The sequence below is a fragment of the Protomyces lactucae-debilis genome (genome assembly GCF_002105105.1).
Source record: "Protomyces lactucae-debilis strain 12-1054 chromosome Unknown BCR37scaffold_7, whole genome shotgun sequence".
Taxonomy (NCBI): Eukaryota; Fungi; Ascomycota; class Taphrinomycetes; order Taphrinales; family Protomycetaceae; genus Protomyces; species Protomyces lactucae-debilis.
This window is the reverse complement of record NW_024467999.1, coordinates 39197-63510: the sequence shown is the minus strand read 5'-3', so window position 1 is coordinate 63510 and position 24314 is coordinate 39197. Positions and strand designations below refer to the sequence as shown.

At 50.9% G+C, this 24314-nt stretch overlaps 16 protein-coding genes across 16 annotated transcripts; 7 read left to right on the top strand and 9 right to left on the bottom strand.

Moving 5' to 3' along the window:
• Nucleotides 1–30: 30 nt before the first annotated feature.
• Nucleotides 31–1117, top strand: BCR37DRAFT_378606 (uncharacterized protein). Its single transcript, XM_040869077.1, has one exon. The coding sequence runs from the start codon at nucleotides 173–175 to the stop codon at nucleotides 932–934; it is 762 nt and encodes a 253-aa protein (XP_040725934.1). The 5' UTR covers nucleotides 31–172; the 3' UTR covers nucleotides 935–1117.
• Nucleotides 1118–1234: 117 nt separating this feature from the next.
• BCR37DRAFT_338489 (S-adenosyl-L-methionine-dependent methyltransferase) lies at nucleotides 1235–1732 on the bottom strand (the record flags this gene model as incomplete). The annotated part of the gene is made up of 1 exon (XM_040867302.1): nucleotides 1235–1732. A coding segment is annotated over one exon (498 nt), but the record flags the coding sequence as incomplete, so codon positions are not given.
• A 266-nt stretch (nucleotides 1733–1998) lies between these two features.
• Nucleotides 1999–4898, bottom strand: BCR37DRAFT_392117 (fungal-specific transcription factor domain-containing protein; the record flags this gene model as incomplete). Its single annotated transcript, XM_040871110.1, has 2 exons — nucleotides 1999–4536; nucleotides 4584–4898. 2 exons carry the CDS (start codon nucleotides 4896–4898, stop codon nucleotides 1999–2001), a joined length of 2853 nt encoding a protein of 950 aa, XP_040725932.1.
• Nucleotides 4899–5207: 309 nt separating this feature from the next.
• Nucleotides 5208–5983, bottom strand: BCR37DRAFT_378603 (uncharacterized protein). The gene is made up of 4 exons (XM_040869076.1): nucleotides 5860–5983; nucleotides 5787–5817; nucleotides 5484–5739; nucleotides 5208–5406 (listed from the first exon to the last, which is right to left on the bottom strand). Exons 1-4 carry the CDS (start codon nucleotides 5874–5876, stop codon nucleotides 5219–5221), a joined length of 492 nt encoding a protein of 163 aa, XP_040725931.1. The 5' UTR covers nucleotides 5877–5983; the 3' UTR covers nucleotides 5208–5218.
• Nucleotides 5984–6115: 132 nt separating this feature from the next.
• On the top strand, nucleotides 6116–6608 carry BCR37DRAFT_366481 (Rhodanese-like domain-containing protein; the record flags this gene model as incomplete). Its single annotated transcript, XM_040868282.1, has 2 exons — nucleotides 6116–6283; nucleotides 6330–6608. The coding sequence occupies 2 exons, from the start codon at nucleotides 6116–6118 to the stop codon at nucleotides 6606–6608; spliced, it is 447 nt and encodes a 148-aa protein (XP_040725930.1).
• A 109-nt stretch (nucleotides 6609–6717) lies between these two features.
• BCR37DRAFT_392114 (kinase-like domain-containing protein) lies at nucleotides 6718–8430 on the bottom strand (the record flags this gene model as incomplete). Its single annotated transcript, XM_040871109.1, has 2 exons — nucleotides 6718–7981; nucleotides 8021–8430. The coding sequence occupies 2 exons, from the start codon at nucleotides 8428–8430 to the stop codon at nucleotides 6718–6720; spliced, it is 1674 nt and encodes a 557-aa protein (XP_040725929.1).
• Nucleotides 8431–9484: 1054 nt separating this feature from the next.
• Nucleotides 9485–11203, top strand: BCR37DRAFT_330745 (uncharacterized protein; the record flags this gene model as incomplete). The annotated part of the gene is made up of 3 exons (XM_040866991.1): nucleotides 9485–9773; nucleotides 9972–10833; nucleotides 10993–11203. Coding segments are annotated over 3 exons (1362 nt in total), but the record flags the coding sequence as incomplete, so codon positions are not given.
• On the bottom strand, nucleotides 10981–12268 carry BCR37DRAFT_378600 (NADH-ubiquinone oxidoreductase subunit). Its single transcript, XM_040869075.1, has 3 exons — nucleotides 12139–12268; nucleotides 11316–12086; nucleotides 10981–11274 (listed from the first exon to the last, which is right to left on the bottom strand). Exons 1-2 carry the CDS (start codon nucleotides 12228–12230, stop codon nucleotides 11459–11461), a joined length of 720 nt encoding a protein of 239 aa, XP_040725927.1. The 5' UTR covers nucleotides 12231–12268; the 3' UTR covers nucleotides 10981–11274; nucleotides 11316–11458.
• A 314-nt stretch (nucleotides 12269–12582) lies between these two features.
• On the top strand, nucleotides 12583–13922 carry BCR37DRAFT_378598 (uncharacterized protein). The gene has a single exon (XM_040869074.1). It carries the CDS (start codon nucleotides 12610–12612, stop codon nucleotides 13858–13860), a length of 1251 nt encoding a protein of 416 aa, XP_040725926.1. The 5' UTR covers nucleotides 12583–12609; the 3' UTR covers nucleotides 13861–13922.
• Nucleotides 13923–14050: 128 nt separating this feature from the next.
• BCR37DRAFT_346151 (putative copper chaperone for respiratory chain complex IV) lies at nucleotides 14051–14285 on the bottom strand (the record flags this gene model as incomplete). The annotated part of the gene is made up of 2 exons (XM_040867668.1): nucleotides 14051–14178; nucleotides 14222–14285. The coding sequence occupies 2 exons, from the start codon at nucleotides 14283–14285 to the stop codon at nucleotides 14051–14053; spliced, it is 192 nt and encodes a 63-aa protein (XP_040725925.1).
• A 450-nt stretch (nucleotides 14286–14735) lies between these two features.
• On the top strand, nucleotides 14736–15355 carry BCR37DRAFT_378595 (ribosomal protein S17e). Its single transcript, XM_040869073.1, has 2 exons — nucleotides 14736–15165; nucleotides 15216–15355. The coding sequence occupies exons 1-2, from the start codon at nucleotides 14791–14793 to the stop codon at nucleotides 15252–15254; spliced, it is 414 nt and encodes a 137-aa protein (XP_040725924.1). The 5' UTR covers nucleotides 14736–14790; the 3' UTR covers nucleotides 15255–15355.
• Nucleotides 15356–15435: 80 nt separating this feature from the next.
• Nucleotides 15436–16746, bottom strand: BCR37DRAFT_392109 (uncharacterized protein; the record flags this gene model as incomplete). Its single annotated transcript, XM_040871108.1, has 1 exon — nucleotides 15436–16746. One exon carries the CDS (start codon nucleotides 16744–16746, stop codon nucleotides 15436–15438), a length of 1311 nt encoding a protein of 436 aa, XP_040725923.1.
• A 349-nt stretch (nucleotides 16747–17095) lies between these two features.
• On the bottom strand, nucleotides 17096–18200 carry BCR37DRAFT_392108 (uncharacterized protein; the record flags this gene model as incomplete). The annotated part of the gene is made up of 3 exons (XM_040871107.1): nucleotides 17096–17291; nucleotides 17334–17765; nucleotides 17806–18200. 3 exons carry the CDS (start codon nucleotides 18198–18200, stop codon nucleotides 17096–17098), a joined length of 1023 nt encoding a protein of 340 aa, XP_040725922.1.
• A 117-nt stretch (nucleotides 18201–18317) lies between these two features.
• On the top strand, nucleotides 18318–20565 carry BCR37DRAFT_409711 (adaptin N terminal region-domain-containing protein; the record flags this gene model as incomplete). The annotated part of the gene is made up of 3 exons (XM_040872161.1): nucleotides 18318–18357; nucleotides 18401–20256; nucleotides 20368–20565. The coding sequence occupies 3 exons, from the start codon at nucleotides 18318–18320 to the stop codon at nucleotides 20419–20421; spliced, it is 1950 nt and encodes a 649-aa protein (XP_040725921.1). The 3' UTR covers nucleotides 20422–20565.
• BCR37DRAFT_339619 (uncharacterized protein) lies at nucleotides 20461–20802 on the bottom strand (the record flags this gene model as incomplete). The annotated part of the gene is made up of 1 exon (XM_040867337.1): nucleotides 20461–20802. A coding segment is annotated over one exon (342 nt), but the record flags the coding sequence as incomplete, so codon positions are not given.
• A 287-nt stretch (nucleotides 20803–21089) lies between these two features.
• On the top strand, nucleotides 21090–22629 carry BCR37DRAFT_378588 (AFG1-like ATPase-domain-containing protein). Its single transcript, XM_040869072.1, has 2 exons — nucleotides 21090–21780; nucleotides 21818–22629. The coding sequence occupies exons 1-2, from the start codon at nucleotides 21118–21120 to the stop codon at nucleotides 22598–22600; spliced, it is 1446 nt and encodes a 481-aa protein (XP_040725919.1). The 5' UTR covers nucleotides 21090–21117; the 3' UTR covers nucleotides 22601–22629.
• Nucleotides 22630–24314: the final 1685 nt, after the last annotated feature.

The window sequence follows — 24314 nt, the reverse complement described above, 5'->3', positions numbered from 1 at the left end:
CGTCCTCACGACTTTGACCAAATACGAATACTGAATACTAATACTACTACTAAATACTAGTTTAGCTACCTGTTCATCTGCTGGCACGGCCACCTGCTCTCTATCTCTGCTGAAGCAACAGTCTCCCGTCTCTCCATGAACAGGAAAGCTCTCAGGCTCACAAGAATCAAGCATGGCAAAAGAGCACAGGGCACGTCTCCCCTCGAGGCTCACCGTTGATTTGCTCAGTGCAGCCGCAGCTTCGGCCACCATCTCGCCCATCATCTGCATCATCGATCGCAGCATCATAGAAGCAACGAGTGGCAAGTCGCCCTCCATCATACAGAGCATGAAGACCAGCACACGGCATCTCATTCGCTCCCCTGTCAGCTTCTTGACGTCACTACCTTTTTTACTCCTCTATGGCGTCTATTTCGCAACCTATGCCACAGCCAACGTCTTTGACACCATACAAACACGAGCTGTACCAGAGTGGAGCAAGCAGACGAATGGCTTTGGCAAGTTCATTGCAACAACAGCCGTCAATTTGTCTGCATGTGTGTACAAAGATGTGCACTATGCAAAACTCTTCGGCACAGGTCAACCACGCCCTTTGCCTCTCGCCTCTTATGGCTTGTTTTCAGCAAGAGACTCATTAACCATCTTTGCCTCCTTCAATGTCCCAAGTCTGCTTGCCCCCTACATTGGGTTGAATGTTGCACAACTCACAGTGCCATGTGCAATGCAACTCTTCTCCACACCCATGCATCTTCTAGGCTTGGATGTCTATAACCGCCCTGGACCCAGTATACCCATAGCATCTAGATGGCAAGAAGTCAAGAAACGCTATTGGAAGTCAACAGCCGCAAGAATCATGCGAATCCTGCCAGCCTTTGGTGTCGCTGGTATTGTGAATCGAGATGTCAGACGGAGAGGTATGAGCATGATACAATAATATGCGAGGTCATGAGAAACAAATCTATAACTTTTTCTGGTCATCTAGAATAGTGTACATTACAAGCAGACCATAGACTCAGGGTGTTTTGAGACCTGAGCAGAAATGCCAGCGAAGGCACAATTCCAATGCGCCATCCTTGTATTCTGCCAACACGGCGGCTGCCATCTGACCTGCTTCTTCAGCAGACAACAGACTCTGCTCAACGAGTGACCCTGTCATCCATGCAATCATGTGCTCATCAAATTCAAGCGCCAGTTGTCCAACCATCCTCTCTTCCGCCGAGTCAGCCCATGCCCCTACTGGCACTTCTAGGATTTCTTCTGCCACAGACTCAAATCCAGCCTGCATCATGCGATCCTTCAAGGCAGTCGCACACTGTGGATCTAGTTGTCTTTTGCGCAACAGTGTTGAACTCAGTGCCGTCCATGCTTCAATGGCCCGTGGATGCTTGCCATTTCTAGAAATAGGCAATAATTCCACCTCGATACACTCGACTTTCCCTGCTCGCCGAGTAATGCGAAAGAGATTCGCTAGGTAAGTCTCCCAATTCGTGATACCACCCACAAGAAGTCGTGAGTGTACGAAATCAAAAGTCCCCGTATTGAAGGGAAACCCTTCCATGACATTCACCGTCTCAAACACGACATTACTCGGAAGTGGTAGACAACCTTGAGCAGCTGTAGCAGGATCAATATCGACTTGTCTGAGATCAATACCATAGACACGTGCATGAGGATAGCGTCGAGCCATATCAACAGCCCATCTACCAGTCCCTGTACCGACATCGAGGATTGTAGCTGTTGTGTTTTCTGGTAGCGGTGGAGAGGATGTATAGAGCTTATTGTTCAGTACTTTGAGAATCATCTCATGTTGCAAGTCTCCTGCTGAGACTGACATGGCTAGAGGGCCCTCTGCTAGCTAGCTGACTTGAAAGAGGCTTGGTCTCTGGGCATCGCTTCACGAAAGGTGTTTGGTGAGAGCACACGTGAAAAATAAATCAGATGGCCTAAAAGAAAGCAAAAGCTACGTCCCTCCCTTGAAGCAAAACCCAAAGAGTCCCCTTACACTAGCCCTAAGAAAGAATACCAATCATGAATATTCAAGCTCTCTGGCGCACCCGGTCGAGAACCTTCATCCGATGCCGATGATTCAGGGTAGTGCAATCCCTCACCATGCGCCATAGCATCAAAGTCTAAATCTCCTTGACTTGCAAACGGTACGGGATTCCAGTACTCTCCACCGAGCCCTGTACTGATGGGCGAATGTCGCTCACTATTACCACCAGACGAGCCTGCCTGTTGTGGAATATTCAGTGATTGCTGCGGAAGTGAAGACGGCGCTGGCATGTTGACCGGTGAATTGCTTTTATGCATCTGCTGTTGTTGTTGTTGCTGCTGTTGTTGCTGTTGCTGTAATTGCTTCATGCCCAGAGCCTCCTGTGGAAACAGATCCATGGGTTGATACGACTCAAAGAATGTATGTGGGATCGATTGCTGCGTGGAAAAGAAGAATTCTGGTGGCGTTGCTGTGCCATTCATGGTATGCGTCAGACCAGTTCCGTGACCAAGATGCGATTCGTCCGGACGTGAATGCTGAGAATACGTTCCCGCAAGCATCGTATCTGCATTGCGCTTCAGGGCCGTTGTTGGCGATGCAAAAGTCGCTTCCGGCGAACCCATATTGGAGGCTGCTCGCAAATTTGCCAAGTTTCGCGATTCGCTGATGGATTCAATTGCATGCTTCTTGCGCGTCTCAAGAGCACTGCGAGTAAGGTTGGTGGAAGAGGCTGCTTGCAAGGCGGACTTCTGCAGACGGTCTTGAAGCACTTTCGACTCGCCAATTGCCTCAAACAACACAACAATCGAGCTTGCTACCAACCAAACCTTTGACAAGTCCCGAAGCGACTTTGAGCAGAATTGCAATTTCTTGTGTGCCGCATCGCGAACCACGGGGTTTTGAGAACGGATCTCAAAGGAATGGAAGATCATGGCGGAGAAAATGGCGTACGTGCTGAAGGACGGTAAAATTTCGAGATTGCCATAATGCACGACATCTTCTAAAATCCGCGTAATCATGTTGGCTGCAGTGAAGGCAATATTCCTCGATGGGTAGGTAGTGGGTGCTGCATCGGGTCGAACAGAAGACTTCATATGCGGTCTGTGCAGTAAACACAAGACTGTGTAGTAAGTCATATGCAGAAAAGCCGCCCAGAAATTCTGCTTCTTTGCATTCTTTGTGCAGTGATATTGCATCTCTGGCGGAAGGCTCATTAGCCAGTTTGCAAGTGCCATGTCCGAGTGTGTCAAATCAAGACTTTGTAGTTGCATGGCTTTGCGAGAGGCTGCCGAGTACTGCCTTGACAGGACGACACCCATGATCTCCGTTAACTTGACGCTTTGAATAAAATAGAGGACGTGGTTGCGATTGGGTGGGTACTGCAAAGCTTGGCCAGGCGCGACGTCTTCCTCAATAAAGTCCTCCTCAGTCAACATTTCCATGTCAGAGTCCTCAACGTTGATGCACATCGGACGACCGAGAGATGCTGCAACACGGCGGTCCTGCGCAAAACATGTCCACCAGATACGACGCCACGTACGCTTCTGCAACGTGCTCATCTTGCTCTTTGCAACCGAACGATGCATACCAATGCCTTGAGCCACACGAATAGCAGTGCCGATCCAATACCAGACATTGCGTGTCACGTCTTCTGGACCTTCCCACCACCAACTGAGCAAAAGAAGTGCTTGAATCACAACGACCTTGTCGTCTTCGTAGTCTGCATCGTACAATGCCTTGGCACGTTTCCAGAACGTCATGCTGGCATTGTTGGTTGTGCCTGTTTGCTGGTCGACCAGGGCCGGATTCTTGCTCACACGACTCGCAGCGAGAAAGATGACTTGCAGCAGCAAGAGCGGTGGTGGGTCCGATGCATTATGATACTGCTGCATAAATTGCGTCTTGTTGACCACTGGAATCTGCGGCGCAATTTTGGAGAAGTACGTCTCTACCAGGTCATCACACACATCTCTCGGTGGCAACAAGAATGCACCTCGCGTTTTGAGCGCTTCCACTTCATCCGCATCGAGAATATTGAGCTTTGTGGCGGGTTCATCCCGAAAAACATCGGGGATCGGGTAGTGATAAATTTCCTTGTCTGCATCGTTCATCGCACGACGCTTGACAATGAAGCTCAAGTTGGATGATTCACCCAAATATGCGACACGTCCGTTATCTGGGATGGCTTGCTGTGTAATATCATGATCGATGAAATCGACATACAGCTTGCTCGGGTCTGCGCGCTCAGGAACAGCCGCACCACTCACTTCACGCGTGACACTCGGTCGTGTGAGATCTTGACGATCGTGCGTTGCAGTGGGTGTACCATGTCGCTCCATAGCAGGCGACGCAGAGACTTCTGTACGGTCTCGTGCCGTTGCATCTTTACTATCGCCATCGGAACTTTGCGGTGCTTGTTGTCGTGCTGTCTTCTTCTTCCTACCGGCCGTTGGAATCTTGCACTCGAAGCCAAAGGCCTGGCAGTTGGTGCATGGGACACCGAGTGTAGACGCATCGCAACGCACTTTACGCGAATGACATATCTGGTTGGATTAGCAGGTGCATGAGTAACACAAAGATAGTAAAATACCTCGCAGGCTCTCGATGCACGTTGAATACGCCGGGTCGCAGCGGCATCAGCGGCACTTTCATCTTGCGCAGCTGTATTACCATTCGGCGAGACCATGCCAGCGGCTGTCCCGTCCGGTGCAGTCACCTGAGTTGCAGAGATGGCCGGTGTTCCTGGTTCTTCCTTGAGCTTCGCGTCTGACGGGGGTGTCGAGACCGCTGCTGCTGCTGCTGCTGCTGCTGCTGCTGTCGTGTCTGCTGTGCCATTGGTGGTACGCACGGGTGATACTTCCTGCGGGGCTTTCGTCATTGCCGTCTTGGCAGAAGCCATACTCATCCTGAAAGATCGGCAAGCCGTGTCGCACAAATGATGTCGTGCGCTGACTGTAGCTGTGCCAACGGAGCGACGCTAGTATTGGTTCGGTATGGCTGACAGCGGAAGATGCAGCGCGATATACACCACGGGATTGGGCGCTTGCGCTAGATGTCACTCAGATTACACTAGACTAAGAAGCGCGCTCGGACCTGCTTGCTTGGACGAGGGAAGAGTCGTCTGGAGTGTTGCGTGTCTGGTTGCGGTTGAATTTGAGTGTGGAGGAAGCAGCAGCAGTAAGAAGAGCAGCATAGGTCGCACAGGAAACATCAAGGGAGAGAAGACTACGCAGGTACGGAGGCTAGTTGGAGAGGATCATGTGCACAAAGTCTAGCATCCATGTTAGTATCATGTCTTCCTTCAAATGAAAGGGCCTCACCGTTGTAGTTGACTGTGCCATCCTTCGTCTCGACTCCCTTCAGCAGCTCAGTCACATCGCTCTCTGACATGCGCTCACCGAGATTGGTCAATACTGCAGCGTCAGTCGACATCTTCACACATAGCCTCATATCCCGAGAAGGGTACAGAGCGGCTGGAATGTATGCTTACCGTACATCATCTCGCCGACACCAATGTAGCCCGTGTTGTCCTTATCAAACACCTGAAACCCCCGTACAAGGTCAGCGTGCTCAGCAGGCGGCTTGAACCCATCTGGCCGCTGCACAATCTTGAGGAAGGCAGGGTAATCCACATCAGTACCGGAGATGCCAGCCTCAATGTCTGACACTTCAGCTTGTGTTGGATTCTGACCGATAGCACGAAGTAAGTCGCCTACTGCTTCTTTGGCGACACGACCATTGCCGCGCTAGTTTAGCATGTCAGTATGCGTGAAGCATAGATAGAGCTGCTTACCTTGTCGAAGAGAGAAAAGGCTTCTTTCCAACTGACGTGTTAGATAGCTGCGCCAACACAGGCGTCAACATACGATGCTTCGTCGCTCATGATCTGTGATGTAGAAGTGATACGAGAAGAAGAATGCGACGCTGTTATCCGCTGTCTAGATGAAGCTCAATACGCGCAACGAGGAGATAGTTTGTTGCTTTGCTTTGTCTCTTTTGTGTTTTGTCGCGAAAAATGACGACGCGCAAAGTTAGCTGCAGAACAACCAGCTACCCAGCCAGACCCGGCATTTGCTACACCTGATCCAGCTCATCATTGCTTCTCTCCTCAGATCACGCTTCATGTCTGCTGTTCCACAATTCGTGAAACCAAAAGAGCTCGCACAATGGCTCAAAGCCAAAGAACAAGTCGCCATTATTGATGTGCGCGACGACGACTATGCAGGTGGCGCTATCAAGGGTCATACGCATGTACCATCTGCCAAGTTCCCTGATACTGTAGCAAGTGTGGTTGGTCCACTGAAAGCATCCGTCTATCAGCTGCTGATGCATCTAGATCTCAGATAACCAGAATAAGGACAAGATCATCTTTCACTGCTCCCTCTCTCAACAGCGTGGTCCAAAAGGTAGGCCTTCTCAAATGAATGGAATGCAAGCTCACCCTCCAGCTGCTAGAATGTATCAGGAAGCTCAAAATTTGACAGGCCAGTATGGCAAAGGCCCCCAAATATACATTCTTGAAGGCGGTTTTGTTCAATGGCAACGAGAATTTGGCAAGGATGCCGAAGTCACAGCACAGTATGATGAAGCGTATTGGCAGGAAGACCATTTCTGAGAGAGAGAGATTCAATGAGCGAGAGAAGGCTAAGCTAGATGGCAGACGGAGAGCCACATGGATGGGGCAAAATACGTTTACTCGTGCATATGGGTTGATAGAGGAACATTTATCCCATAAAGGAACCTGGCGCCATGCCACGATCCATACCAGATGAGCCACCTGGATGCATGGTGCTCGCTGGATTATACGACCAATTCTCAAACTTGCGTTGCACCGTTTCCGAGAGGTGGGAATCTGCCACCACAGAGTCCATGGGTTCCTCACTCGTGAATTCCTGGTCAAAATTGCTCGTATCCACGGCACTCTCAACACTGGGCTTGAATGGCGGCTGATACTTCTTTGCCATGAGCTTTCGCCAATCAATGTCCTTGAAGAATGCATGCGCCTTGATCTCTGCTGGTCCTTGTGTACCCATACGACGCGCAGGATCACGCATCAGTAAGCCAGTCAAGAGCGGTCTTGCATCCTTGTCAATGTCCTCTGGGAAGCGTAAAGGGTCTTCGAGGATCTTGCGATACATTTCTTGCACATTCTCATCATAAAAGGGAGGCAAACCCGTCATCATCTCATACAGCAAGACACCGAGTGTCCACCAATCCACTGCTTTGGTGTAGCCTTGACCCAACAAAAGTTCAGGTGCGAGGTATTCTGGCGTACCGCAAAAAGTATTGGTCTTGTCCTGTTCAGCCATGTTGAGCTTGCACAGTCCGAAATCGCAGAGTGCAATGTGTCCCGTATAATCGAGCAGGATATTCTCAGGTTTGAGATCCCGATAGATGACATTGAAGCCATGCAGGCACTCCAACGCACACAAGAGCTCTGCTGCATAAAATTTGCTTCGCCAAACGGAAAACTTGCCCTCGCGCTGCAGGTGGTGGAAGAGTTCGCCGCCATTGACAAAGGCAAGAACGAGGTACAGCTTTTCTGGACTTTGAAAGGAGAATTTGAGGGGCACAATGAAGGGGTTGTTGATTTGTGCAAGGACGGTGCGTTCTGCCAAGGTATGATTCACCTCGCTGCGAGAAACAATGTGCAGCTTGCGAATAGTTTTGAGGGCATAGATGCGACAGGTATCCTTTTTACGCACCTGCATGACTTTGCCAAAGGAGCCTTTGCCGACAACTTTGAGGAGATCAAAGGCATCGATGCTCAAGTTACCCTTTTGATTGGACTGGTAGTGCACGCTCGCTTGAATCTGTCCAGAGCCTCCGGAGAGCGCATGCCATTCCTGCGTTGTTTTGCCATCGACAAACGTCGGGACGACTTTGGCGCCACCAAGGAATATATCGGCATTGTTCTGATCACGACCTGTTGTCCTCGTTTGTCTGAGGTAGATGCCAAACGTCAGTTGACTGTACCGCGAGATATCACTGCCGTTAGTGTGTAATCATTCATGAGACTGCACGTACAACGTCGTCTTGTAATCCCATCTTGGGTTCTCCAAAGTGGAGCCCACACTCAGCGCATCAATCAACACTTCATTCTTATCACACTCAACAAGCAAGTAGGGCAGCCACCACGCATTCGATCGACTTGCGCGCGTCGAGTCTGTCCGCGCATGTCTATTGACTGCTGGTGCATTGGGTGCTGTACAACCAGGTGGGAGGCGCAATCCTTTGGCTTCAGAGACGCTAATGGTCAGCAAACCTGGTTTGATGGTACTAGACGCAATTGTCTGTGAGCCCGCTTGTTGCTGCTGCTGTTGTAGTTGTTGCTGTTGCTGTGAGGGGACAGGCGTGGACGCGCTGGGTAGAGACTTGACGGGGTCTTTATCGAGTCGCGTGTTCTTGAGCTTTGCAGTCAATGTATTCCACGACATGATATGCGCAGCCTATATTTTCTCCTGCAGGACAGCTAAGGGTGCGAGAGCAGCTAGAATAGACAGCACGGGGGTTGTCGACGTTGGAATGTCCACGCGTGTCGTCACTAGGCTGGCTGTGTGTGTTTGAACCTCAGACTGTTTGCGGATTTGTGTTTGACACTGAGTATGGCAGATGCCTGGATACTTTGCTGGCCCTGATGTCCCTGTCCTGCGCCGTGCACTCCTGCCTCTCTTGGATGTCGCTCTGGTCGATGTCTCTGTCTCTCTCGTTGGCCTCTCTTGTCCTTGGCCCAGTTTGCTTCAGATGGAGAGACGCAGACATCCAGCACTGATTCACTGATTCACTGTGATTCATCGCCTCTCTCAGTCTGTCGCTCGTCTTGTCTTGAGTACAACGTCAGCTCTATACTTCTACGTATACTCTTCCTATAGCTGTAGATTGTCAGATGAAGACGCCTGTCATAGTCTAGAAGTGTAGATGAGCAGTGAGCCTCGACCATCTGGCATGTCATGACACAAGCCTGTTCGATGCCTGTACAGATGGCCCGTCCCTTCCAGACATCAGTCTGCCTCTATCTGCAGGTATAATCTTGTATCGTGGAAGTCACCGACATCTTTATACTCTTGGCTATTCCATCACAGCAGCACCAAGCATGCACTGACCGTCCACATCAGGCCCGTGCGTCGGTCCAGCCTGAGCATTTCCTCAAGCGATACATCTGACACGGGGCCAGCCTTGACTCGCTCGCGGCCTGAGTGCCTGGCTGCTGTCGCTGCTGCTGAGGGTGTCGATGGTGCCAGCCTCCCTCCCTTCCTTCCCCTTGCGCAGAAAAGAGACGCTTAAACACACAACCATCATCACCGACACCCAACCAACCTTACCCACCCTCACTCACACGAGCAAATCTCAGGGCCCTCGCAGCGACACAGCAGACAGCCAAGCGCGATAACCCTCTATACATAAAATCAAAATCAAAAAATGCTCAAGCTGAGACGGAGCCTGCAAAAGGACAGCGCCGCGCATCGCAAATCTCCACCCATCCTACCCGCCAAAGCGCCCGCTGCCATCGAAGCACCCAAAGCCGTCATTAAAGCCTTGTATGACTATGAGCGACAAGCAGACGCCGAACTGAGTTTCACAAAAGGTGATTTCTTCCATGTTGTCGGCCCGAATGGAACAAGTGATCCGCATTGGTTCGATGCGTGTAATCCAGCAACAGGGCAGCGTGGCCTCGTTCCAGCACAGTTCTTTCAAGTACTAGGTCGACAAGCGCGCGAGACAAGTGGTGACGGAGGGATGCAGCGCGTTGGCAGTAGTGGCGCAGGTGCATCGCGAACGAGTGGGTTGCGCGATTCAGGGTATGCAGATGAATCAGCGGATCACCTGGCGCGACAGTTACAATCGCATCACATTTCTGGCGGTAGTCAACATGGTGGTGGTAGCGTGAGTGGCGGTTATGGCAAGCCGCCCATTCAGTCTCAAGCGCAACAAGTCATGGACGCGAAGCAGCAGCAGCAACAGCAACAGCATCAGCAAGAAACGCGGGGACATGCACGGCAACCGTCGTCCAAGGCAAGTCCACTCTATGGCGTTGTACAATACGACTTTACAGCTGAACGGCCCGATGAACTGGAAGCCAAAGCTGGGGAAGCGATCATCATTATTGCACAATCCAATCACGAATGGTTCGTGGCGAAACCCATCGGCAGATTAGGCGGGCCAGGCTTGATTCCTGTTTCGTTTGTTGAAATTCGTGATTTAGTCACAGGCAAGACCATCACGAACCTCGAAGAACTCGCGGCGAAAGCAGCTGTCCCAAAGGTGGAAGAGTGGAAGAAGGCTGCGGCAGAGTACAAGAACAGCAGCATTCCGTTGGGTCGATTTGACTTTGATATGAAGCAAGATCAAAGCAATGTACGGCGGTCAGATTACTCGAGCAGCTCGAATCCGGAAGAACTCAACCGGCGCAAAAGCAGTCCGGATTTGTATGTTGCGCGTGCATCCGTCGACCAGTTTCTCGTTGCTGAAGACAGATACTGGTTCTTGGTTCGCGTTGAAATGAATGATGGACGGCATCGCAACTTGTGTCGCTTCTATGAAGACTTTTATGATTTCCAGATCAAGCTACTGGATGAGTTCCCAATCGAGGCTGGACGCACTGGGGAACAGCGTATCCTACCATTTATGCCAGGTCCACTCGCCTATGTCGATGAGACCATCAGCGCACAACGTCGTGCGGATCTACACATCTATGTGGAAGAATTGTGTCGCTTGCCGGCGCACATTGTACGCAGTCCACTCTTGCAAGGCTTGTTCTCCGCTCGCGAAGGGGATGTCGAGTCGATTCATGCAACGAGTATGATGCCACAACCACTGCCTCAGGCAAGTAAAGCGCTGCTGTCACCTGCTTCACAAAGTGCCAGTCCCGTTTCCACATCGCACGAACAACAACAGCGGAGTAGTCAAGGTTTCGCGAGAGGACATGCGCGTGGACCGAGTACGACGCTCTCAAGAAACTCAAATGCCAGCGCAACAGGCCGCCCACCTCACCACCAAAGGATGCCGAGTGCTACCCTCTCCAACAACAGTGTGCCGCGTGGTTCCAGTGCTGGAAACGCTGCCAACAACGTTGCCATGCTCAAGGTCAAGGTTCACTTTGATGATGATTTGATTGCCATTCGTGTGCCGAGTGATATTTTGTTTGACAGGCTCTTGGATAAGCTCAAGGAACGCCTGTCTGGCGATTGGTCGCGCATACGATGGAAGGATGAGGTTGCTGGCAGTTGGCTTGAGATTGCCATGGAATCTGACTTCCAAGCGATGCTCAGTCGGACAGATAAAGGTATGCCCTGCCAACATTCGCAAATTTGAAGCTAACCACAGTCGTCTTGTTTGTGACTTAAAGTCCTCCTATTTATTGGACACATACTGTATTTATGAGCAGTTTCTGCTTTTCAGCGGCCAAAGGTCTGTATCGAAAGAACATGAAGAATGCAAAGGAAAGACACGATATTGTGCTGGCACCTACAAATCTGCCCTGACAAAGTCTCCTGCCTTCCAAGGCTCACCCTTGAGCGATGTCAATCTAGCGGCTGGCTCACAACTCTGACGGCCACTGACTGGGCCTGGAGGTGGTCGTTCGCCACGTCGCAGCGCTTCAATCAGCGTCAATGTGGTTGCGGGTGTCAAGTCCTCGTAGTAGTCATCATTCACCGCCAACGTAGGTGCATTCACGCACGATCCAGCACATTCCACCTCAACGAGCGTAAAGAGTCCATCTTCTGTTGTATGGCCCGGGGTCACACCCAGTGTCTCCTTCAATGTATCTAGAATCTTGTCGGCGCCACACAGCTGGCAGGGTGTGGTGGTGCAGAGTTGCAGAAAGTACTTGCCGACTGGTTCACGATTGAACATGGTGTAGAATGTAGCACACTCATACACACGCATCGGTGGGACATTGACCAATCGAGCAACTTCATTCATCACACTGATACTCGTCCATCCAAGTTGACGCTGTCCGAGATCCAGCAAGGGCAGAATGGCGGCTTTCTTCCATTCGGGTGGGTAGCGGGAGAGGATCTGGTCTGCGCGGGCCGTATTCTCCTTTGAAAAGGCAAACTTGACGGACGGGTTGTTCTCTGGCGTATTGCGGCTAAGGCTGGTCAGCATCTCGTACAGCATTTTGTAATGGCCTTGTTACTTACTGGACGAACAGGGCCTCTGAGCGTGCGGCCGTTGCTCCGGAGAAGGCGCGACTGGCCCGTGCTGTCTTGCTGAAGATGGATCTGGCGAGCATGGTGAGGCTGATGGACCAGTTGCTTAGTAGTATATTGGTAAGTGTCTTTGTATGGCTGCAGGGTTAGTTATGTAAGCAACTCCCTTCGGCTATCTTGCAACGACACAACACAGAAAGAGAGCGCAACACACGGCAAACGCTGGGAACGCTGCAGCAGGGGGAAGCAGCAAACTTTGGTTCTAACGAGGCTCTGACCTTCTACTCGTTCCTACCAAAAGCCAAACTACCGAAAAGCGAGAAAGTGACGGGCACTTGACTGGGTCGTGTCGCTTTTCTCCATTCGACGTCATGTCTGCCATTGTAAGAACCACGCGCGCGTTATGTTGATGCATGCAGCTGACCAGAAAAGTATGATGAGGCAAGCTGCGATATTTGTGGTATGGCGCTATCCAGCAAAACAGTACGTGTACATTGTGCCGATGCAGCGTGTGCCGATGACTGGGATGCGTGCGTCACATGTTTTGCTTCAGGCCAGTCGAAGCCAGAGTCACCACATAAACCCTGGCATGCCTATCGTCTCATCTCGCCGGTTGAACGGCCCCTCTTTGCGCCAGATTGGAGTGGTGATGAGGAATTACTCCTCCTGCAAGGAAGCGAAAAGTACGGTCTCGGCAACTGGGCGGATGTTGCTGAGCATATTGGCAATCGACGTACAAAGGAAGAATGTGATGCGCATTACCTCGAAACGTACATCAAGAGCCCCATGTATCCCTTGCCGGACCTGAATGTTCAGATTGAATATGACGCTGAAGCATTTCAGGCACGCAAGCGACGTCGCATCGATGCGCGTGCTGCCATTCAAAAAGCACCACCACCCACAAAATCAAAGCCCATTACGAGTACACCCTCTTGTCACGAAGTCCAAGGCTACATGCCTGGTCGTCTTGAATTCGAGCATGAGTATGAGAATGAGGCAGAAGTCAGTGTCAAGGATCTGGAATTCGATCAAGATCTCGCCGAGGGCAATGAGGATGAGGTGCAGCTCAAGTTGACCATGCTGGATATTTATAACAGCCGGCTGACACGACGAGCGGATCGGAAGCGCGTTATTTACGAACACAACATGCTTGAATACAAGCGACACCAAAATATCGAAAAGAAGCGCACAAAGGAGGAGAAGGACTTGGTGCAGCGGACAAAGCCTTTTGCCAGGCTACTCAGCATTGCAGATTATGAGTCCTTTCTTGAGGGCTTGTTGAATGAGCATAATTTGCGCAAACGCATTGTCGAGCTGCAGGAGTGGCGCAGACAAGGCTTGACAAGTATGGAGCAAGGTCCCAAGTATGAAAAGGACAAGGCGCATCGGCTACTCATGCGGTCGACGGGCATGGGTCTTCATGGCTCTCGCTACAGTCGACCAGAAGAAAAAGTGAAAAAGCATACGGGTGCGCATATTGGTATTGCGCAAGCACACGATGTTCAGCTGTTGTCGCGAGAAGAGCAATCTCTCTGTTCAAATTTGCGCATGCTACCAAAGGCATACTTGGTCGTCAAGGAAACTCTCATTCGTGAACTTTGGCGGACAGGTGGTGCGCTGTCAAAAAGGAATGCTCGGCAATTGCTGAAGCTTGACCCAGCCAAGACAACGAAGGTGTTTGAGTATCTTGCGCAGTTTGGCTTGGTCACATAGACCCATTTTTTGATGACATCAACGAGGTTCATAGCAGGACTCATGTATAACATTCACCACTCAAACGCATATCAAGGGACTGTACGATGAAATTGAATCGTGAAGCATTATATTGCTGAGTAGAGAAGGCGTCGCCTATGCTGTGCTAAGTGGATGCGCTGATGTACAATTTGTTGATGAGGTCCATGGCTTAGACCTTGTAGCCAAAGCCAGCCATACACTCCCGATGCTTCTGGATGAGATCTTTGCATTGGACCATGCCATCTTCCGAGTTGAACATGCACTCGTCGCGCACTCGTTTCTCATCGAGGCAAATGCCTGCTAATTAGCGATACTGTATTGCAGAATGAGGTAGTCATACAGCATGGCTTTGGACGGCCGTCTGCAGCGAGCTTGGGCGTTCTCTCGCCAATTTTCTCTGCCATCTCTTCAGTTGCTTGGTGGTGGATCTTGTATTTTGTCTTGTTCGCGCCTGCTGACAAAATCTAGAAAATGACGTGCGCGACAGACACGACTACAGCAGCAGTAGTACAGCTAGCTAGCTAGGTGGTGCTGCATTCAGCAAGCATGGGCCTGGATGGATGAGGCATGAGATGCAAGTAGCTAGACCTAGATAGCCCTTTTGGCTTCTTTTCAAATGTATGAGCAATGAGGAATAAGGATGAAGCCATGTGTGGCCTTCAGTCACGCTCAATGTGAATGTTGTTGGCCTGGTCATATAAAGAGGTAGCTGACTATTGCGGCCATTGAGCATACCCTGCTCACTGGACCAGACATAGTTATAGATGGTTCTAACTACACTTCCTCCAGCAGTCACATCTGAGCAAACTTTCAAAAATTGAGGTTGAGCAAAACACGTGCACTGACTCTGCAGCTACAGAACAACGACAAGCCAGACAAGACAAGACAAGCTCAGCACATACATCCACCATGGGTTCCGTACGCACCAAGACCACAAAGAGGGCATCTCGCGTCATCATCGAGAAGTACTACCCAAAACTCACACTCGACTTCCACACCAACAAGAAGATCTGTGATGAAATCGCCATCATCTCCTCAAAGAGGCTGCGCAACAAGATTGCAGGCTACACCACACACCTCATGAAGCGCATTCAGCGCGGTCCCGTCCGTGGTATCTCATTCAAGCTTCAGGAGGAAGAGCGTGAGCGCAAGGACCAGTTCGTCCCAGAGGTCTCTGCTCTTGACATCTCTGCCAAGCCTCTCGAGATTGACCCAGCCACCAAGGATCTCATCAAGGCTCTTGGCTTCGACAACATCTCCGCCAACGTTGTGCCTGTGACTATGGTATGCTGCTTGACCACAAAAATTCAATGTAAGAAAGGCTAACATGTCAGAACCAGGTCATTGACCGTCGCGGTCCTCGCCGAAACTAGAGATGCCGCGTCCATACGACTCGCACCTTCTCTTGTTTCCTGCATGTAGCATTGACGCGTTCACAGATCTTGTCTATTGCTAGTTGACTAGTGTGATGGAACACTTGAACACAAAACATAGATTTCGATCAAACACAAAATCCATCCAAATCTGAGCAAAAACATCGTGCTACGGTCATTGCTATAGACTAGGTGGCTGTTGTTGCTGTGATTGTGCTTGTTGCTGCAAAGGCTGGTTCGCTTGCCCTCCTTCCTGCTGCAGTCGTGCTTGAGCCTGCAAGATCCGTCCATGTCGTGCAAGTGCCAATAATGCCTGCCACGTCGCTTTATCCACATGAGGCGGTCTCCGTTGCCGTGCCCGTAACGCAGCTTCCTGCTCTGGTGTCTTCTTGAGCGGTGGACGACCACGCTTCCTCGGTGGCTCTCCCGGTGCGCGTTTCTTTGCACCATTGCTCGATGAGCCAGCTGAGCGTTTCGTACCAGAACCACCGGCAAAGGGCAGCACAAAGTCTTCATCGTCATCCGTCGCCTCTCCCTCTGACCAACTCTCCTCTTCTGCCTCTTCGTCCTCTTCACCGTCTTCATCAGCGAGTGCTTCTTCATGCACACTGCCGTCATGTGCGTCATCTCCACCTTCCTCAAGCTCATCTGCTTCCGGCTCCGTGATGGCTTCAGCTTCTGCAATCTTTTGCGTTGCTCGCAACCTCGCTGCACGTACAGGACGAACAGGACGTTCAGGCACAACTTCAGCCTCAGCAGGGTCTTCTGCAGGGCTCTTTGATTTCTGTCCACGTGCTTTTGATTTACCTATTTCCTTGCGTGGCTTGTCTGTCGGTTTTGACGTGTCAGCTGTCACTTCTGCAGGCGTTGTTGCTGCTACTGCAGGCGTTGCTGCCGCTGCTGCTTCAGGAAGTGGCGGCGCAGGCATATTTGCTTGTTTGAGACGTTCAAGCTCTTGACGTTGTTGCAATTGCTGCAACTCGAGCAATTTGCGTTGTTGTTGAGCGAGATGTTGTTGCTCATCTTGCACCAATAATGGATCTAGCTCAAATCCCGATTGTCCTGGGATAGACGCATACTGATCTGCCAGTAAAGAGTGTGGTAGCGTTTGCGTGGTTGTGTAATCTTGTTGAGAAACAGCGGCAGCAGCTGCAGCGGCATCAGCAGCACGACGACTTGCAGTCGCGTAGGGTTGTCGTGATTGACGCTTCACTGGCGGAGGTGGGGCAGGTGATTGCTCATCGGCTGGGAGGATTGCCTTTGAGAGTTTCTTAATGGCACTCTCAAGGAACCTTTGACGTGGAGAAGGTTCAATTTCATGTTGTTGCTGCTGTTGTCGTTGCTGGCGTCTGTGGTAGTCATGTTGTTCCTGACTTGACTGCGTAGCAAAGCGCTCGTCTACGTGACGCTGCATGTACTGCATGAGCTCTGAATCAGGCTCGTGTACAGGCGACACTGATCGCCGTTCACCGACATGTTGCTGCCAAGACATACTAGGTAGGAGCCTATACAAACAATGCGCAGTAGCTTGAGCCTTGATACGAGTGAGCTGCCTACAAGCGTTTGCGGAGAGCTGGCTTGTTTAGCAGTCCAAAAAATCAGCTTTGGCGCAGGAATGAGCAAATGTAAGCTGACTCGATAGTCTCGGTACAGGAACGATAGATTGCAGCTGTGACGGCAGTTTAGAAGAGGCGGCTCTGCTCTAGAGGAAGGGGAAGTGTGGCTACTTCGTTTGTGGGTCGTTGCGGTCGTCGCTTTGTTTTGAGCACGTGCTCTGGCAGCCACTTCGCTACTTCAGCAATTCAGGCAGTCTTCTGTTACAGTCTCCAGCAGCTCCTTCACTAAACTCCCCGTCGAAAGCTCGAGAGCTCTTGCTTGGTCTTTGCAAGCTTAGCCACTAAACCCGCTTCTCGCATCAACAGCCTTTCTCGTTGCTCCTCATACTTCTGCCTGTGCATCGCAAGCATCCTTGTTTTTGCTTCACGGCATTTGCCCATATCTGTTGTGAACTCCGCGCATGCTTGTGCCAGCTGTGCTCTGCTCATTAGCCTTGTCTAGGTGTGCTGTAATTTGACTCACCCTCTAGCAAGCCAGTCTGCCTTGAACACTTCTTCATCATCTAGCATGGCTTCTCGATTTGGCTCTTCCTTTACGCTGTCATGCTCCATTGCGTTGCCAGAAGGATGATCTGAGAACGCAGTCTCGCTCGACACAGTCTGTTCAGGTGGCTCCTGAGGTCCAGTCTGAGGAGATGCCGTTGCTTTCCGGATACTACCGCTAAACTGGAAGGGCATTCGCTGACCTCGTGCGCTGACTGCTGGAACCATGCTGACTTCTGGGCGAGTGGAGGCTTGTGAGCCGGTATGTTCTCCCATTGGTGAATCTGTTTCGCAAGTTACCGCTGCAGATACCTTCTGCCATGGCCAGACAGGTCTTTGCTGGTTCACCTCGACGGTCATCATGTCGTTTTGCTCAGCATCGGCAGCTTGATAGTTGAGGATTGCTTCATTGCTTCAAGTCAGAGCTAGGACAATGTGGCAAGCAATCTCACGTCTCTTCTGCAGATTCAAATGCAGCATCATAGTCAATACTCTGATCATCGCCTTCGTTACTGCGCGGCGCCTCTTTCTGTAGCCAGTTTGAAGGCTTGTTGTCTTGCACCTGCACTTCCAGCTGCTCGTTCACATGTGTGACTGTGCCGACAAGCGTGTACTGCGTGTACTCGATGCTGCTGTCGTCGTCCACTTCGTCAATGTCTTCTAGCTGGTCTTTCCTTGTCCAAGCTGCGCCAACACACTGTGTCTTTTGAGTAGAACTGGTCTCGTAGTGATGATCATGGTCTTCTCCTTGCTGCTCCATAATCGCGTCTATCCTGACTGGCTGGTAGTCTGCAGCAACAGGACAGTGTCCAGCGTCCAGGGATGAAGCGATGCGACTCTCGCCCATCTGATGAGCATCTACCGCAAAGACGATCCACAAACGCCCTCCATCCACTGTCGCATCCTGTCGCCCGATCTATGCGACCCTGCTACCCTTGAGCAGCTGCCATAGTCGCTCTCACAAATGAGCTCTTCCGACTCAAAGTTCTTTCAGCGCGGACAAGGCAAGTCAACGACAGTTGCGCGATATTCGACTAACATGCACAGTCCAGGAACTACGCGCCGAGCTCTCTGCAGCGTCAGAGCGCAAGGACAAGAACTATGTACGCAAGCGAACAGTGCTCAAAAAGATTGTCGCGAATATGACCATGAATAACGACATGTCCTCATTGTTCCCAGACGTCCTCCGCTGCATGGCGATATCACACCTCGAAATCAAAAAGATGTGCTTCCTGTACCTCATGAATTACGCAAGGATCAAGCCCGAGATCGCAACAGAAGCACTGCCGTATCTAAGGCGCGATTTGAATGACGAAAACCCGCTTATACGCGCCTTGGCACTACGCACAATGTCCTATATCCATGTTCGCGAGATCAATCTGGCAACCGTGGATCCGCTTTTGATGCTCATGCGCGATGCGGACCCCTATGTTCGCAAGACAGCTGCGATTTGCGTGGCGAAGCTCCATGCACACGACAAGCGCCTCGTTGCAGACGACTCGCCACTCTTGTCTCAGCTGAGAGACATGCTGGGTGATGCAAACTCAACAGTCATTGCGAATGCACTTGCAGCGCTCATGGATATGTGCGATCGTGCAGAAAATATGCGTCTCAACATCAATGCGCATCTTGCCGCAAAATTGGTTGCCGCGCTCAATGAATGCTCTGAATGGAGTCAAACCTACATCCTCGAAGCGCTCATGTCGTATATACCGCAAACGCCGGGCGATGCAGAGGTGATTGCTGAACGTGTTTCTCCTCGTTTACAGCACGCCAATGCAAGTGTCGTGCTCACAGTCATCAAGCTGCTACTCTACCTTACAAACTACATGCCGGATGCGGAAGAAGTGCAACTTTTGTGCAGAAAAATGTCCCCTCCACTCATCACATTGCTCTCAAAAGGTCCTGAGGTGCAGTTTGTCGCACTGCGCAATATCGAACTCATCTTGCAGAAAGCACCCACTGTGCTCAGAAACAATGTCGAGGTATTCTTTTGCAAGTACAACGACCCAATTTACGTCAAGTTGGCCAAGCTAGAAATTCTCGTCAAGCTGGCGCATATTGACAACATGTCACAGGTCCTTGCAGAGTTGCAGGAATATGCAACAGAAATCGACGTTGACTTTGTGCGCAAGGCGGTGCGCTCAATTGGCCACCTGGCAGTGAAGGTTGAGGCGTCTGCATCTAAATGTATACGCGTTCTCATGGAGCTTGTTGGAAGCAAAATATCTTATGTGGTCCAGGAAGTCACGGTTGTCATTCGAGACATCTTTCGCAAGTATCCGAATGAGTACGAGTCTGTCATTTCTACTTTGTGCGATAATCTCGACAGTCTCGACGAACCGGAAGCCAAGGCTGCCATGATCTGGATTATTGGCGAATATGCGCATCGTATTGAACATGCAGACAAGATCCTCGATGACTTCTTGTACACATTTGCAGACGAGGCTGCCGAAGTACAGCTTGCTCTTCTCACGGCAACAGTCAAATTGTTTATTCAGCGTCCAACCAAAGGACAGCAATTAGTACCGAAAGTCTTGAAGTGGGCAACCGAAGAGACGGATAATCCTGACTTACGAGACCGTGGCTTCATGTATTGGCGTCTGCTGAGTACCGACCCTACAGCGGCAAAGAAAATTATACATGGCACCCGACCACCCATCGAGCTCGACTCTGACTCGTTTGACCCACGAACTCTGGAAGAGCTTTGCCTGAACCTAGCAACCCTTGCGAGCATCTACCACAAGACACCCATGAGCTTTTTGCGAAATGCCAAGACCAAGAAGCTGCACGATAGTCCTGTTTTGCAAAACAAGGGTCGGCCAAGTTTGCAACGGCGTTCAACGCAGGAAGCTTTGCATCAACATAAAGCGCATGGACACATTGTTCCAGATACTCAAGTGGCAAGTGCTAGCAGGAACCCGTACCACGATTTTGTTGCATTGGAAACAAGGCCGAATACATCGACAACAGGCATGGGTGCACATATGGGTGATAATCTAATCGATTTATAGCAGGACACGATTTTTATGAGAGATATGCCGTCCATTCGCGTGACTGATTGTTAGTGTCTTCCAAGCAACAACTGCACTTACGGGATCATAATGTTGAAAGGCAAGCCAATCACTTGTTGTCGTTGGTAGCAGGCCCATGTATTGCAGCTTGATCATGCCGAGTACAATGGAGAGAAGCTGACCGAGAATGAAGACAGCCTTGGGCAAGCCAAGTCGTGCGTGTGTGCCTGGCGTGTCTAGCGAATTGAAGACCTCTGTTGGCGCAGAGGCCAAGACCTTGAGCGGCGTCCAAAAGAGTGATGCAGTCATCATCACGGAGAAGATTTGAATGGAAGAGCCAGAGAAGTAAGTCATGATGGCGCTCATGGGGAGCGCTTTGAGAGGGGCGAGTGCCAACTCCCATGCCTTCTTGACCATCAGCGTTTCGCGCACTTCAAGCGACGTTTCTGGATTTGGTGCAACATTCAGCTGCTTGCCCTTCTACATCATCAGCATTGAACAGATAGGGCGACAAGCTCACCTTGCCAGTCGGCGCAGGAGAACTGAAGCCTGGTGGATCCGCCACTTGAACAGTAGATTTCGGACTAGCAATCAGTAAACAGGTCTTTTGAGCAGTCAAGGCGGCTTACACAGACTTCCGCTGCAGCGTCGCAACCCACGACATGACGGCGCGTTGTGTCTGTTGCGCTGGTCGGTCGCCAAGATTTTGATGGACGTCGACAAACCTCCGCAAAGACACTGGACCAGCACATGCTTCTGCGGTCTCAGGCCTGCACGCGTGGCTGGCGGCCCCGGAGTATCTTGAGCAAAGGCCGCAGCTACAGTAGTATTCCTGTGGTAGACAAGTCACCGCTTGAGCTGTATGATGCACGATGCGAGCAAGGCATCTTGAGACCAGACGCACATCAGCGGAATGTCATAAAGGCGACCATCACACGGCTTTACACTGACTTGGAGCATCACACTTTTCCACTCGTTGAGCCACCAAGAGTCGACGAACACCGGAAAGCACCAATCGAAGATGGCATTGGAGGGGACGCGAACCACTTCAAGGGCAGCATCTTTGATGTCCTCAACTTGAGAAGCATCTTTGCGAGCAGGCCAGTCAAGGCTCCGAAGACGAAGGCACCAGAAGTACCTCCTAAGCTCGTGAAAGGCTTGTATCTGCATGGCGATGTCGGGTGCGGCAAGACCATGCTCATGGATCTATTCTATGCAACCCTACCGAGCAATATCAAGCGGAAACAGCGTGTCCATTTCCACAGCTTCATGCTGTCCATCCATAAAAGAGCTCATCAGCTCAAGGCAGAGCAAGGAAATGCCTTTAACGCTATTCCTTTCATTGCAGCTGAAATTGCTACAAAGAGCTCTGTGCTTTGCTTTGATGAGTTTCAAGTCACTGACATTGTCGATGTATGGCGCTTCCGATGAGAAACGTTGCTAACATCAGGCGATGATTCTTCGAACGCTTCTGTCTTCCCTGCTCAAGCACGGTGTGGTAATCTTTACAACCAGCAACAGAGCTCCCAAAGAATTGTACCTGGGCGGCATTCAGCGTGTCAGCTTCTTGCCCTGTATTGAGCTTCTCAGTACGAAGCTTGATGTCGTTTGCCTAGACAGCCATACAGATTACAGGAAAGAGGACAAGCTGCTCTCCAATGTGTATCATGCTGGCTTGGGGCCCGAAGCGCAGGCACATGCAGACTCTTGGTTCAGACGTCTTGGTGATTTTGAAGAGGATCCTCCTCATCCTACAGTCCAGCGCAGCTGGGGTCGTCCCATTCGCGTGCCTGCGGCCAGTGGTGATGCAGCTCGCTTCACCTTTCAAGAGATTTGTGGTGATCCCCTGAGTGCTGCAGATTACCTTGAACTGGCGCGAAAGTACAAAGCATTCATCATTACAGATATCCCACGACTCAGCATGAATGAGAAGGACCTGGCACGGCGGCTCATCACGTTGATTGATTCATTATATGAGAATGGCACCAAATTGATTGTTACGAGTGAGGTACCCATGGCAGAGATCTTTTCCCCAGATGGCGGTAAGAAGGCAGATCCTGATGTTCCACTTGATGGTGCCATGCGATCCATGATGGACGATTTGGATCTGGATATGGAGAAACTCATGGACAGCTCCATCTTCACAGGACAAGAAGAACGCTTCGCTTTCCATCGATGCCTGTCTCGCATCAGCCAGATGGGTACGCAAGCCTGGGCAAATCAAGTCACATAGACGAGACAGTCTAATCAGCATTGTTCATTTTACTCATTTGAAGATCTAATAGGGTTTTAAAAAGGTTCATCTATTAAGACAAGAAGAAGGCAGTCTTAGATGTGAAAAAGAAAGATGCTGAAAAGAGGAAACTCTCTTCATGTTCGCCACAACAGAAAGAAAAAGGAAAGACATGGAGGTGTAACCAAATGTTTGAAATGTCCGTGCTTCCATGCATCAGATGCCTAGTGAGTTCTCTGAATCCATAGGCGCAGAGATAGACACGCCACGCATGTTGCGATCCCTGAATCGCGAGCTTGTCCTAGACGCTGGGCTCGCAAGCGCTTCTTGGAATTGTCGCGCACGACGCAGTCGCAAGTGTCGCATCAACAAGAACATGAGACCCAGGTAGCCTGCAGCGGCAGAGAGCGCCGTCACACCAATAATCGTGGGTTTTGCAGAGTTGGATGCACCACTGCCACCGCTGCCACCACCGGCTCCACCCGATTCAGCTTCCCCTGTTGTCGTCTGGCCAACACTGGTCAAGTCACCACCGCCACTCTTGGGCTTTACTGGCTTTGTTGTGCTTGTTCCACCTGATGCTGGAGGACTCACCACAGGGGAAACAACATTACCCAACGTAAACGGCACATTTGGATCAACTTGCTGCGCCAAGCTCATGAAGGACCTATCCGGCGAGTTGTAGAAAGCGGATGAAGGATTCTTGAGCCCGTCGCTGATCGTTTGGACCATATCCGCATTGACCCAGACATACGCCACCGTGATGTTCTTGCCGTTGAAGAGGCCTGGTCGAAGGGCTTCCAGCTTTGCATTCGCACCAGGGAATGCCATATTGAGTGCTCCAGGAACAAAGTGAGTCAACTGTGCTTGCGTAACGGCTTGCGTTACAACAAAATCCCATGTGAGGTTCGAGTTGAAACCGATTTGACCTTTGTACATGCTCTTCGTGTCACTAATGGTGTTTGCAGGCAGCACAGCTTGAGGGAGAGTCTGTGGTGCAGCTGGCTTGCTGCTTGGCCTTGCAATTTGACCTTGACCATAAACGCTCGCGCTCGATTGGACGACAGCTTCAGCTTGTTGAACAAGCGTTACTGGAAGCCATTGAGGAACGGCAGGCAGCGGCGTTGATGAGGCTGGTAAGCTGCTAGATTGCGCTTGACCACTTGAACCTGTTGTGGCTGTGTTGCTCGTCGAGTGTTTAGACACTGGGTTGAGTGATGGGACGGGCGTCCCTGGCAATGTTGATGATGATCCAGGTGCGAAGAATGAGATAAAAGGCACTTTCGAATGTGGTGTTGGCGTCGACAAAGGTACATCGAGAGGCTCCGGCTCTAGCCCTTTCGATGATGATACCTCGGGAGACGCATGCTGGGTGGTTGGCGTCCCACTTGGCTTGGCCTGTGAATGGGTCGTCTTTGACTGGGTCGGCAGGGGCGACCCCAATTTTGGCGTCTCTGACGTCTTGGTCTGGGACGATGAAGTGATTGGCGAACTAGCTGGTGGAAGAAGCGTGGAGGAACCAAGCTTCGTGCCTGCAGGAAGTCGAGCAGGCACAGGCGTTGGCACCGTCGGACCCGTTTTTGTGGATGCCGAGTCGCTTGGTTTTTGATGAGCCCCAGACCGTGATAGAGAATTTGGTAAAGGTATAGCAACTGGTGTGGTGGTCGCGTGCTTTGTGGCATGCGACGACACGGGTGCCAGAGAAACAGGCAAC